This window comes from Ptychodera flava, chromosome 21 (assembly GCF_041260155.1).
Source record: "Ptychodera flava strain L36383 chromosome 21, AS_Pfla_20210202, whole genome shotgun sequence".
Lineage (NCBI taxonomy): Eukaryota > Metazoa > Hemichordata > Enteropneusta > Ptychoderidae > Ptychodera > Ptychodera flava.
The window spans coordinates 35,042,269-35,057,474 of NC_091948.1; the positions used below are offsets into that span (position 1 = coordinate 35,042,269).

Genomic DNA, 15,206 nt, shown 5'->3' on the forward strand with positions numbered 1-15,206 from the left:
TATAAATTTATGTCCATCTTTTGTTTTACCTTTGTCGCGCCCGGGGGGGGGGGGTCACCCTGTTTTAGAAATTTGTAATAGGGGGGTCACCCTGTTTTCAAAATTTGGAATAGGGGGGGTCAGCCACTTTTTGACGTCGGCAAAAAATAATCCACCGCCCCCCCCCCCCACCAGGCCGAAGAAACTGACCAGTCCTTAGCGATACAACGAAACACCTACCAACCCCTGGGGACGGACATGTAGACAACGCCCTGTGCCTATACGTATGAATGTACGCACGCATACGCCCGCCCCGACAGCGCCGCCACTGTTCGGCGGCGTTTGCAAATGATGGAAAAACGATGACAAAAATACGACAAAAATATGAACAATTTAAGCTGCAAGCAGCTTTACGTGGCATCCCAAGTACTTGCATACATTGGCTATTCCCCAGCAACCAGAATGACATTTCTTATCCCTGTATCCCTTCTTATCCCTTATAAAGTACATTTAGGCCTATATTAGTTATCAAACGTCTATAAATGCACATAGCTAGTTTTATATTGGAAAATAAGCTTATTGCACATAGTTTTCTCATAGACTACACCATGTACAGCGAATCAATATTATCGATGAAATAATTTTTGTACACACATCCACTTTTTACCTACCACTTCAAGCAAAGTACATTTACATGAAATATAAAACATGCATTAGGCCAATGTACAGACATGCAGCGTTTTTTTCATGATTCTCCCACCCCCTCCAGAGGTGTTTGTGAATGCAGCCTTATGGTGCAAAGGGTTTAATCAATCAAATCAGATGAATAATGGGGGACGGTCAGATTTTACAATTGATGAAAGGGGGAGTCAAATTTTAGAAATTCAATTTGAAGGGGTCGCTTTTTGCATTTCATTTGTAACTTAGGGACTGGTCAGTTTCTTCGGCCTGGGGAGGCTGTTGATTATTTTTGCCGACATCAAAAAGTGGCCATAAAGAGCCCTATAAATTCACAACAGTGATACTCAAATTTTTTGACTTTTGAAAAAATCTTATAGAGGATGCTGTTTGCAGCAAGTACAGCTTGGATTGTGTAAGCAAGTGATTTATGGCTTGTAGTATGTGTATCACAAGTGACATCATTGCAACATTAAAACTTACGGGTAAAGTATATGTTTCAGTTAAATCTCCCCCAAGTTTTAAAATCCCCCTCAAAATTCCTGTACAGGGGATTGCCCTGGTGTACTATCCTAGATGAAACACTGCAATGTACTTAAAAATTGTAGACACTAGAATGTGAGAACACTGCACTGAAAGGCAAGAAATAATTGCAGCGACCGAATGGACAGAACATTGAACTGAAACAAATACACATTTTTGTACTTAAAAATTGTAGAGACTAAAATGAGAGAACACTGAACTGAAAGATAAGAAATTGCACCGACTGAACGGACAGAACATTGAACTAAAATAAATACACATTTTTGTACTTTAACATTGTACAGACTGAATGGACAAAACATTGAACTGCAACAAATAGAGGTTTTTTTTTATTTCGCCCGCCCGCCCTGTTTGAGAATTCCTCTGGAGATGAGAGAAAAAAAAAAGGGTCACCCTTACCAAAGTCAAAAACAGGGTGACACCCCCCCATGAATCCACCGCCCCCCAGGCCGAAGAAACTGACCAGTCCCTTATTAATAAGTTCCACCGACCCCGTCTCCGTAAAATACAAATGCTCCCTAAATATTAGATTTTAAGAGAGACTGCCAACTTGAAGGCAGTTCTGTGACCGCACATCTCATCCCTGTGTTATGCTACCTTCAGTGCTACAAGTTCAACTGCACGAATATATTTGACGTCATTCACAATGACCCGGGATTCAAGTGGCAGAGTTGACTTTTCAAATTCTCAGACTCAGATCTTCAGACTCATATTCAGACCTCAGATGCTAGAACCTCATATCTCAGAACCGTGAAATTAAAATCTCAGAACTCTTAAACTGTACGCACAAGAATAGTTGACATATTAAAAAATCAAAAATGAAACATGATTAATTTTGATGAAGGCATTGCGTACATTCGAAATCAAAACAAATGATCATTTCTATCCGTGAATCCCGAACTTACAAAATTCTCCCATAATAATACGAAAAGTTGTGCCTTTTTGTAGAGTTGGTCATATGTAAAGTAAAACATTAAAAATCAATATCATTATGCAGTTACCGAGGATACAAGACATATAGGTTTGAATTTGAAGTCTTAGTCCTGAGATGCCGTGATCTGAGGTCCGAGGTCTGAGTCAGAGGATCTGAAAGTCAGCTGTACCAGATTCAAGTGCAATCACGGGCTATATAGCGTTGCTAGTCACATCAGTTGGGGAGCAAATAATTAATAACTGTGTGATTATGAATACCGTTGATAAAAAATTAATATTTCTGCCATTATTGTATCTTGAATGATGATTAGTATGCAATATTTACACAGCTGTAATACAGACCCTATTATTACCAAATTTATGATTGTGAATTTTATTGATAAAAAATAACATTTCTGACATTATTGTGTAGTTGCAAAAGTGCCCTCAGCACTGGAATCCTCGATGATTAGTATTTATGCCAAATTCACGCAGTTGTAGTATAGACTCTCAGAAATAAAGTCAATATAGTTACAGCTGTAGAGCATTGCACAGTAAATTGATTCGCGGTCACAGTACTGCCTCGGCAGTCTCAACAGTTAAAGTTTACAATAATGACAGAAATGATCCAGATATCTCTGAAATATAACACAGATATCTGGATGTTTGCAAATTGTAAAGAAACATACCAGCCATGAATCGCATCATTCAGTTACAGTTTCCATCCACAGTATCCCCCCTCCCCCAGTCTGAAGAAATTGACCAGTTTCGGGAAGAGGCCTATATTACCACATCTATTGTCCTCCTTGAGTCCTGTATACCGAGGACAAAACATAAGGCGTGTCGGTAAACGTTTGTTGATTCAATAACGTGTGCACATAAATTACTTATGCAAATGTAATACACATAAATGTCAGGCGTGGTTGCATGGTTTCTTCTGGTACAAAGATTTACGAATGTGTGACTTTCCGCCAAGCTTAGAAGCCCTTAATCAAGTCTGGGAAATATTCCCCTTTATTCTTTGGTAACCCTTTATAACCTGGCGACATTTTCAGCTATTATAGCGCCACCCACCTCTACGGATGTTATTAATGGTCGGGTAGCTTCTCACAATTCTGTCATGCATGAATCTTTGAGAGGCGGTAAAATAATATATAAATAAATTATGATGACCTCTAAACAAAACGCGTTCATCGATAAAATTTCCGTAAGTAAAAATAATTTTTAATTTGCCAGTTATTGGAAAGGGAAAAGTAATCTCTAAAAGTATCCGTTGGGAAAGATATTACTGTACGCTAATTTAAACAATTACCTGTTCTTTCTGCGACAAAATTAGACTGAAGCTTTTATTATAGTTAGTATGTGGGTTTGATAACTTGACACTATCTGCATGTAGATAATGTAACAACTGAATGGAAGACTTTAACATCAGATACTTTGAAACTTTATGCTTCATATACGACATATAAGATTTACGTCTGTATTCCATTGGTCGTCTTGTCATCAAGAAACTAAAAATAAGGCTTTATGGGATCGTAAGGAATGATAGCTTTAGTTTGAAAATGTTTAACATTTAATGACTCTCTCCTTTCATTAAGAGTTATACGTGAAGTTTTTCTAGTATATAATGAGAAATCGCCTTTTCGCGATTTCGTTTTTGTGTGATCCCTATGTATCTCTGACAAGTGAATTCTGGTCCGGACTGGAATTAAAATGTTAACAATAAAAACGCACTTTAGCTGAATTGACAAGCTTAATAGTAGGTCATCATATATGTTTTCGATATGCTTTGGGGAGAGGAACAAGAACTTGCAGTATTGGTATACTACAAAACAAAAAAGTGAACAGAAAAATCATCAAAGTTACATCTATGGCCCTTCAAATTGAACTGGATGATATCCTACATAACTATTCAATAAGTGCAAATTTAAAGAACATTCTGAACAAAATGATTTTTGGTTAATATTTACATCTCGGTCACGTGATCAGGCGTCACATGAAGTCACATGTATTTATTTACAGAACAATTCAAGCTTTTGGATCATGTATATTTACATATTTACGTAAGAGTTGCTACCGTGAGCGCGCAGGCTTGCACTCTTGTGAGTGTTTGTTGGAAATACAAAGACGTACAGAGCTGTCACTTACGACATATTAGAGAAAAGTGAATTTGAGTGACGTCATCAGTTGATAACGACTCACAGATATGAAGGTAGCCTTACTTATTGGAAATAGGGCTGAAAATCGCTTTGTAAATGCAGGTAATTAATTTAATTTGCATGTCCAGCTGCCTAGAAACTGACAGAACAATTCTATTGACACTCGTGCCCTCTCCTTCCGAAGTACTCGTGTATTCAATTATTGCTAGTAAATGCAAAATATTACCGAAGTAAATTATGTGAGGGCTCATTATGTGAAATTCTTAATTACATTCCCGGTTAGAGGTTTCTATTCGGTGTTGAGTCGCCTTCACTTATACCAGGAGAGAGTCGAGGAATTCGGAAAAGAGAATTTGAAATTTGAAGAAACACTGAAACAAATTTCAATCCATGGATAGGAGCGATCTGAAAACACAAAGTATGTCAACACTGACCAAAATTACATCAAATGGGAAACGTACACTTTTAAGCAGCATGTTTAGGTCGCGTCATTAAGAACGGTTTTTAAATTGTGGAGAATTACAACATAATAAGCCACAATAGTTAAGTTAAATGTTTCTTCTTTTCCAGTGTAAACGATACTAAAATTTGAATTACAATTATTTTATGAGCGTGCTACTCAAGATGAACGACTGACAGTTACTTTACGCGATACTACCTGGTGCTGGGTGACACTCAAAACACTCCATCTGTTTAACACTGGCAGAATTATTTTTCCGTCTTTACTTCCGATAAATAAGATGGACATGAACATGACATATAACATGAACAATCACTTGCTTGAAGCTGCCTATTTCATAACCTATTGGCATAGCGGATCAGTTATGTGAGGAATTATGTTCTATTTTGAAAACAAATGCCTCTTATCGCCATGTAAATGTTTTCATTGCAATCACAGAAAGTTAAATGTCTTTTTACTTAAAAATGTGTCAGACTGTGGAAAGATTGAAGCTATGCCTTGACATCATGGAACATTTTAATGCTATTCTTTGAAAAAACACACTTCTTATTACGTGTCTTCACTTGTCTACCATCGTCGACTGAGATATCGGTTTCAATAGGAGCAGATTAGGTATACACTGTTTTCATTTTTGATAAATAAAGAATACGGAAATCTGTAAAAGACCCCTTCATAAACAAATTACATTGAGACCTAAATTTGCCGTAATTTCCGAAGATCGCGATTACTAATTACAATTATGTGGCATAATGTCACACTTAAAGAAAGTCCCTGTATTCTAAATGAGGTTTAACCACGCCTTTGAATGTTCTTACTGTCGGACATTTTATTTTCATTTCAAAATGTCCTCGTTACATTTTGCTTGCCCTCGTTTCTGTTGATTTCATAAGGATTAAAATTAACGCCTTGGGTGATTTCAAATATATACCGAGGTCAAATGAGAATGAAGTGGCCATTGGTATGTATTGGAATAATGTTACTTGCTGAATATGTACGATCATTTTGGCATGTCACGTGAATGTGTTTGTCTTCCTGTCAACATGTAATTGTTCTTACATGGTTAAGTTTTACACCATAGTATCATACCTTCAGGTATATCTTCAAAAATCGACTCTTTTTAATATGTGACTGTCAAGCCGATTTAGAGCAAACAATATGAAATCGAGGCACGTATACTTATTTAGAAATACTATGTTAACATACAAGGCCATTAGCTTTGACTTAGATCGCTATCTAGGCTACGAAGAAAATTCATGATAAACTAGCAGGAGGATACTTAATTCAAAATTCTATTCTCGGATCTCTCCAAATTAGTTGTGAACATGGCCTTACTTTGTTTGAACTGCAAAACCAGTTTGTTTCATGATCACGAATAGACTGTGCTTGAATGCCATGAACAAGGCCAAGGAAAAATACATCACTCATCTAAAAAAACATTTGCAATATCTTCTTACTATTACTTTCTGAAAACGTGCACAAAATCTAGGGTAAAACATTCTTACATTCGAAGGTAAAACTGGAAAAATATAATGCTTTATGGTGAGACATAAAACTGTAAAACACTTAAGGTAATACACCTGGTACTGGAGATCAATTTGTTTTCCAATTGAAGTACTTCAATGTACACTTTGACCTTTTCAGTTATTACCTTGATGCATTCATCGCCCGGTGATTAATTACTGAACACTTTAAACACTTAATTGAGGAGGAATGGCCGTTGCTGAAATAAATACGAAATTCCACACATCAATTCATGAACGCTTAATGTTGCTGTTCTCGTCATTTTTAAACAGGTAGGATATTTCTCTTACTTTGTGATTAATCAGTCTATGATCCATGTGGATTACGCTGTTATTCTGGCGATACTACGTGATGTATTGCATCTGTACAGTGACTGGACCGCAAAGCTGTATCAACGGGAATTACAAAATATCTGAGCGTCTGAGAAATATAGGGTATCTTTAGAAGGACGCTCCAGATCGACAAAGGCACAGAGACAAAATTATCCCATTAGAAAAATACACAAAAGATATCGACCCGTACTCAACTGAATAAAGGTGTCATATCCCATACTTGTTCTGTTACTGGAACGCCTCCGACAGATGACAATACATTTTGAAGAGAGGTCAAAAGGTCACTGAAATATTACATTTACCATGTTCCATTTTCTATCTTTATTACCTGTTTATGCTTCGTTCATTTACTCTTAATTTATATTTTAGATTGTCATATTAGTGTACAATCTTCTGGCAAGGCCAAGAAGAAAGACCTATGTTGGTGCAGTCATTGCTATCGACCAGGCATTCATGCTGCACATACAACACAATCAACTATCGCCGGCCGATAGCTGTGAAATCAAGTCAACGAGAGATTTTCTTGATTGCAGAGCTCATTCTTAATCTGCAATAAAAGTCTGGACTCTCACTGTAATACAGTACTGATGAAACCAAAGCATGCAGAATGACACAGACACATGGTTTCAAGCAAGAGACAAATTGGCTTCTTTGAATCAACTTCCCCTGTCTGGGTAATTGACTTGAAAATTGCTAGATTCTGAAACGATTCGGTTCTCGTAAAATAGCATTAAGCAGGCTCTCGATCATCTTGTAATATGTGGCGCTGGGTACCATTTCAAAATGAATAATTTCCGTTCACAACCTCTAGTCTTACTGGTTTTAATATTTGATTTTCCCTTTACCCTGAACGCATCGCTCTGACCTCTATGTTCTTAAAGTCCAACCTTCAGCTTGCAGAGTTTTTGCTAACAATTAAATGTCAATTCAAGTTTGAAAAAGAAGATCTAAATTTTCTAGGAGTCATAACGCCCATCAACTAAATTGTTTACCGTTATCAAACATTGAAAAAAGGTCAACTTCCTGTGTCTTTTCAGATATTGCCAATACAGTAAATTCAATTTAGGTCACCCCACAAGCCATGTTTTGCACAAAATATTGTCACCATTTCACATATCTCAACATCCGAGAATCTGCATATTCGAATGAAATTAATCGCAACAATACAAATGCAGGACGGTGCTGATCATATTCAATCTTAATGAACAAAAAAGTCGCTTACAGGAGCTTGATACACGAAGTTACCCTCTGAACTCCAGATGAATGCTGACCTTACAGACTCCCGTTTATACTGTGTTGTCCCTCTACAAAAACTCGACAAGGAGATTGGAATTATCGTTTTGCGATCTAGTCAATCGCCATCTTGGCAGCATTGATCTCAGGAGTCCTAACCAAGTGATGCAGGTCGATCTATGACATGCAGATATCCTTTTAAAGTTTATCTTAAGAGTCGTGAATATACTAATAGATCACAAAGCTTTTATTATGATATTGTCGTCTATCTTCCCTTGGAAAATTATACAGGAGACACGCTTTTGGACCAGACAGATGAACTGATAGCATTTGAATTCATCATTTATGACGTCATGACTCCCGCGTTGCATACAGTGAAGTTAGTAAAATCACTTGTCACCTTTTACCAAGTCTCACAGGTACATCAGGCAACTCTCAAACCATCTTTCATTCATTCATATTTTCCTCTTCTAATGAAGTTTGACATTTTTCCGTTGTATCCTTTCTGCATAGCTTGAATATAGTGTCGTACAAATTAGCCGGTTAATAAACGTGCAATTATTCCTTGTCTATCAGAACATTTCTATAATAACCCTGGTACAACATAGCATGAATTCCATTCATTTGAGAAGGGCTTCACCGTCTGCTAACACATATCAACGCTGTTGTGGATGGTGAAACAAAGCCACTATGAAAATCCAGGGTAAAGATCCTAGCGGACCAGGTTCTGAATAGTTTCATTTTCATTACTTTTAACCGTCTTCAAGACAGACAGTCTCTTCTTCAGACGTATTGTCAATGTGAACCAATGCATACGTAGTCCATGTGTTTACGCTCCTATTGTAGCTAGCTTCGTATTCTTGTAAGAGGCCTTTTTCGATGTCGTCTGTTTCAGATGAAGTAACAGAGTTATGCATATGAGATGTAAACTTGGCAGTGATCTTGTCGGACTCACACTCGCTATCTCTAAAATCTGCTAAAAGCCTTGCACTTTCTAAAGAGTCTGAGCTATCAGTTTGATAAAATTCACCCTGCAGTTTTGTCCGACACAATGGAATTAGATTATATCTGTTTTGAAGTAGTACGTCGAATGACACGTTAGTATCTCTGCCATGCATGCTTGATGAGTCGTACAATTTGCGGTCTTGTGTATGTCCATACTTGGTGGGATGATTTTCACTAACACCTACTCTCTTCAGTGTCTTCAATCCATGAAGAGATGATGCTCTAAAAAATTTCTCCGATTTCTGTAGATGGGCGGACAATCCTTGATCTGCGCTTGTAATATTGAAAGTACTGTCACGTTTGGTCACTTTTCTTTCACCGGACAACCTTTTGAAAATGGTTTTTTGTAACACATTGCTGCCTTCCCACGATCTATTTCCGCAACTTCCCATTGCCTGACGTTTCTCATTAAATTGTGAAGTCGTTCTACGTCCCCGACGGTGTCCTGCCATCGAGCGGTGCACATCTAGACCCGCATTCAACCCATCACTTGCTGATGAAGTGCTACCTCGTGACTGTGGAGATGATCCAGCCGACACAGTTTCTCCGATGCGAGACCAACCTTCAGATGAAGTGCCTTTGTCAATGCTGGTTTTATTTTGCGTCCTGCATAGAGCTAGAGCTTTAGGTTCGTCCTCAGCAAATTCTGTTTCCTTAAAAGTTGGATCTCCGTTACATCTGCCATCAGGATGCACACATCGCATAGCGGAATTACAATCAGCTGAAACGTCACGTTCGGTAAGCTTCGGAATTATACTCTTGTAGGTAGCTTCTTCAAGTTCTGGAGAGCGTAAGCCATGTTCACATCCTTGAATTAAAGCATACGTCACTCGGTCTATTTGCTTTAGCAGAGAACCCAACTGCCTTGTCACCCCGTTAAGTTCATCTACAACATTTTCGAGATCAGTCACCACACATTTCATCTGTTGTTTTACCTTTCTTGTCTCGACGGCATTCATAATCTCCAAAGAAGTGTATTATTTTTCCAGCAATGGTTAATGTAATGCATATAATTATCTGCAAGCCATTAATGAAACTACTTCAAGCATGACATGCTAAATTATCAATTGTAGTAAAATATGCATGTCTGGACTGTTCCATACACAGGTCACAATCGTCAAGAAAATGACTGTTAACGCAGGGCAACATAGGAAGGCACAGGAAGCAAGGTGATAAGAATTTGGACTCAAAAATGCTTGTCCTGCGTTTGTATTGTAGACATCAGCCTTCCGAAACGATAATATTTACGAATAGATCAGTGATGTCATACCTGTGAAATAGCAAACTCTCTAATGCACGCACCAGTTAATTCACATGAATAATGCAAATTTCATATCATGAAAATTTATGTTGAACCTCAACTCATCTGACGTTTCGACTGTTTGGACAATGGTATTAGCTCTTGGTGATGATGATGTCATCAATGTTGTTAACCTCAGAATAATATAATATCCGGATGGCAATGCGCTACATGACGTCATTTGTTGAAACTGTTACAGAATGGAGAGGTCTTTTGTTGTTGATGTTCTTCCGGTACCAAATTACAAAGGTCAGGACGATATCTACAGTATGCTGCGGTATTTCCCTTTACTGATATCTCTGAAGTACTTAAGTACTTTGTTTGTTACCTTTTCTTCAAAATTGGATACCTTTCAACTGCCTTTCTCTTTCATACTCTGGATTTGCAGTGTTATTTATTTTCCATACTTTGTAATCCACTTTTACTGGAGCCGCCACATATTTGCATTTATTGAGCAAGATCTGCACTGCTTCCACCAAATCACCATGATGCACACTCTCAAATTACAACTCATATGACCGACTTCTAAGGAGATGTTAACGATGTCTTCTACTGAAAAGAGGATACACTTGCAGTTGTTGCTCTTAATCTACCAATGGCTTGGAAAGAACCCCTGGAAGATGATAAATGAAAACAACAGGAATAATTTGGAACTTTCTGTCGATGGTATAACATAAACTTTGCATGCGCGGATTATTGATGTCACGTGTTAAAAATACTTCCACAGTAAGCACTTTTAAATCTTATAAGTCAGAGTATCAATCAATCCATTTTCATGGATTTTGTATCTTCCTTAAGGTTACTTCCTTTTGCCAATTAATAATCCAAAGAGATATTAGATTTTAAGTTCTACTCAAATATCAAATCAAATCCAGTAAATTGACACACACCACATAAATTGACGGAATCAACAACACGGTTGTCCTTAAAGTCAAAAGGTGACATGTTGTCATGGAAACAGGAATCCAATTGCGTGACAACAGTTTGCTTTCCTTGCGAAGCAAATTTTCGTCGTTACTGATATGTCATATTCAAAATTAATTTTGTTGAAATGTGGTAAGTATGGAAGATCAAGAGCATTCGTTCGGTTTACGAACAATTGCACTAAGATATGTTATGGTAGACGTGATTTGACATAACCTATGTTTTGTTTCAGAAAATCCACCTTAATGCATACACTCAATGTAACAGAACAGTGTCATCATGAAACTATATCCCTAGTAACAGGAATAAGTGTTTAGTGCATAAACGGCGATGGAAATGGTAAGTTTTTACAATACAAGGAATACTAAATTGAAGAGGCTGAAATCAGAGGCAGACGAGGAACAATAAATTGAAGAGGCTGAAATCAGAAATGGTCGATCGAATTGAAGGTTGATTTTGTCAAATAAGCATGGTGAATAATCTCGGCGGAATTAAAAGGAAATGAACGTATCGTATTGCTTATCTGAATTCTCTGTAACCTCTAGTGATTTCTATTTTACATCTAAATTGCAATGATTAAGGCCCTATTCATAGATGCTGGTCCGACTTTTTTATATTTGAAATGTACATTAACAACAAGTGTCAGTTCCTAACCTTTCCTTATAAACTCTTAAACCGTACACGCTGACATCTCACATCACTATTTCGAATAAATATACACACTACTGGAAAAAAAAAACCTAATTATTTTACAACGAGAAATTCTCGGGCACTGTGCGTCATTCTGTCGCGAAATATAACCTGCATTTCTGATATCGCACCGGTCTCCGTACTGTGTAGTTTGATGTTCAATTTTAGGTGATTATGATATCGACACTTTGCGAGGAGCAGAGTTATTTTGTTATGTACGTTGCGCTGTATTAATTTGTATTGTGCCTCCTCCCAAGGGGTTTGTCAGTTTCTACTGACCCAAAGGGGCGGGCTTGTGAATTAATTATGGCTGTTCGGTGAAGTGAGAACAATTCAAGTGTGAAATTAACATCAGGAAACTCTCTGTCTGTCTGTCTATCTGTCTGTCTGTCTGCCTGTCTGTCTGTCTGTCTGTATAACAGACATGAATGCATAATACATGTACATTAAAAATGAAAACATTAATATGTAAGCATACACACAATACACACGATACACATCACACAGTACATACATACATACATACATACATACATATTTTGCTTACCTACATACATACGTACGTACGTACGTACGTACGTACGTACGTACGTACATACATACATACATACATACATACATACATACATACATACATACAACATACATACATCACACAGTACATACATACATACATACATACATACATATTTTGTCTACTTCCATCAGTGAAATGAAATCATACGATTTGAAGCTTGCCCTTCCTTGGCTATGTATACAACATCATTGCTTAATTAGTCTGAAACATTTTGAATGTGAATTTAGTCTTAATAGCACTCCGTGTTTTAATGATTTTGAAGTGAACATTTACCTTTGGATATCCCAAATCATAAACAGGTTCACTCATAATCTAAAGTTAATTTCGCTGAGGTAAAATTGGTGAATGGTTCGGAATACTATTAAAGCAGACTTCTGTCCTGTCCGTCGTCACTGTGTAGCATAAAGGAAACCACGGTCAAAATTACTGCAGCACCCTGGTGACACCTACAAGCTTAAAATCCTGCAAAATGTGACAAGTTCCTAACCCATCAGTCACAAGCTTTCAGGCGCTTCTCCTCGGTAAATAATAATTTTCATCAAGTAAGCTTATTGATGTTCAGTGGTAATATGTGATATTTTATACTGTAACGACACCTCATCCGCAGTCTATGTTCTAATTCGCCAATTGACAGTCACGTGGGATGCGTTCTTTTTGTGCTGATCCACGTAAACGACGTCATCAGGCATCATTTGTCGGAACTGTTGCCTGCCAGGCATCAGTTCCGAAAAATGATGCCCGCTGACGTCAAAAAAACATTGGCGCATGCGCGAACTAGAATGTAAACAAAGATGCCGTTTGCGGACAAGCGAAACGATAGTCGAGAAATTTCTCGGTTTATCCTACTTTCTGAAGAAGAACTGAATGCTCTGGTTTCAAACAAGGACTCGAAACGAACGAAGACGATAATCAAAGGTGCATTGAACGTTTTGCAGAAGTATTGCGACCCTGTCGGCAAAAACTTTTTCTTGCTGAACCACTCCAACATATTACATCATGCGACAACTTTTGTGTATGGTACGTGCTTATGTATGACTACGGATGAGGTGTGTTACAAAACACATATTGACTGGCCATGAGGGCAACAGCATACGTCTTTAACCCCTCGGGCCTGTGAGTCACCCCCAAAAACAGACTGTTTCCCTCGGCCTACGGCCTCGGGAAACAGTCTGTTTTTGGGGGTGACTCACAGTCCCTCGGGGTACAGACGTATGCTGTTGCCCTCATGGCCAGTCAATATGTGTATACTGTAACGTCTCCACATAAACCCGGTGACGTTTCGTTTTATTTTTTGCTAAAATGAAAGGCTTTCATTACTTAGTGCGACAGGCAATTGCAAATATGAGCTCAGTTAACACGACTCAGCCTAATACACTTATATGGGCCGTTAATGTTATGACAATGCAACGCTTCATCGGGCATATTCAAACATTTAGCGGGACGATCTACGTTCAGAGAACCTAGACCCATGGCGCATGTCCAAGGTAACAACAGGAAGACAATGTTGTGTCTTTGAAGCAGCCAGTTTCATATTTGAACACCATGGCTTATCCAGACGTAATGTACTAATCGTTGTACAAAAAGTTGACACTGATAGAACCAAGACAACAGAAAAGTGTAAAATGAAATGTTTGCACCATCGTTGTTAACATGTGAAGCATTAACGTATGTTACCCGTATCTCATTGACACTCGGAGATGTGTTTTTAGTTGTCTGTAGGTATCGCTTGGATACGTAGAAATAAAATGATCAAAGTAAAAAATCAATAGAGCCATTCATCAGCTCGTCAGGAATCTTCTACAACAGGTTTTGAAATATGTTCTAAAAGAAACAAGAGACACCTGAGAATGGGCAGTTTCAATGCCATCAATTGTTTGGATCCCTAGATCCGTATTCAATCCACATGGATTACGTATTTCCAGGACCTGGATATTGTGACAAGACTATTCAATATTCATTGACGACTTGACGTTGAACCATTGAATATGTGAACATAGAGTAGCATACTTATACTCATGAAAGTGCTATCCTATGGATACTTACGCTATCTCAGCAATGCTAATCCTGAGTTTGTCGGGAGTATTCTGACCAAAGTAAAACACGATCAGATAGCTCTAGGCTACAGTTGCCTTACTCAGCTCATGGACGACGTGATGTGACCAGCTTCTGCTACAGATGTTGCGACTCAAAGGACAGTGTAGGTTTACTAATCGGCAGGTTTTTGATGATCATAACGAGAGAGACGAATGTAGTCTGTTCAACCGTGAGCTGATATTCCTACCCGCCAGCTATATCGCCGATCCCTCAATTCAGCGAAATCACAAACCAATGGCGCCTTGTATATATGGCTTCAGTGTGATAGTCTTCAATTCCACAGCAAACGGAATTAAAATAATGGGAATCTGAAGGAGAGAGCTCAAACATTTGCTGAATTTGATAGCTGAATGTTCAGCCCTGTTGTTGTTTGTAACCTCATCTGTGTTGACGTAGGATTTATAACTGCCAATAAGCCAACGGTATATCCAGTTAACGAGACGTCGAAGCAACAGCGATGTTCATGGCATACAGTCCAAATCCATCACTCTCCTAGTGGTTAAATTCACCTCATTAGACGAACTTATCACGATCTTTCACTCGTCTTGATTCACAACATGTAAGTTTCCGCGAGACAGGTGACTGCAAAAATATAACTTACATCAAGAACATCTACAACAGTATAAAAGCCGACATCCTCATCTATCATGACTGTTAAGGTAGCGTATGGTCAAATTGAAAACACATTTCCATTCCAAGTTTATATTTTAGTATAAGCTAACAACAATGTTGAAGTGTAAAGTTGGTTATATCGGTTTGACATGAGGCCGCTGGATATGATGGCTATCTTACAGGTCAT

The 15,206-nt window shown here is 38.1% G+C and overlaps 1 protein-coding gene across 1 annotated transcript; it reads right to left on the bottom strand.

Moving 5' to 3' along the window:
* Nucleotides 1–7,102: 7,102 nt before the first annotated feature.
* LOC139122112 (uncharacterized) lies at nucleotides 7,103–14,779 on the bottom strand. Its single transcript, XM_070687505.1, has 2 exons — nucleotides 14,357–14,779; nucleotides 7,103–10,735 (listed from the first exon to the last, which is right to left on the bottom strand). Exon 2 carries the CDS (start codon nucleotides 9,779–9,781, stop codon nucleotides 8,570–8,572), a length of 1,212 nt encoding a protein of 403 aa, XP_070543606.1. The 5' UTR covers nucleotides 9,782–10,735; nucleotides 14,357–14,779; the 3' UTR covers nucleotides 7,103–8,569.
* Between the last annotated feature and the right edge of the window lie 427 nt (nucleotides 14,780–15,206).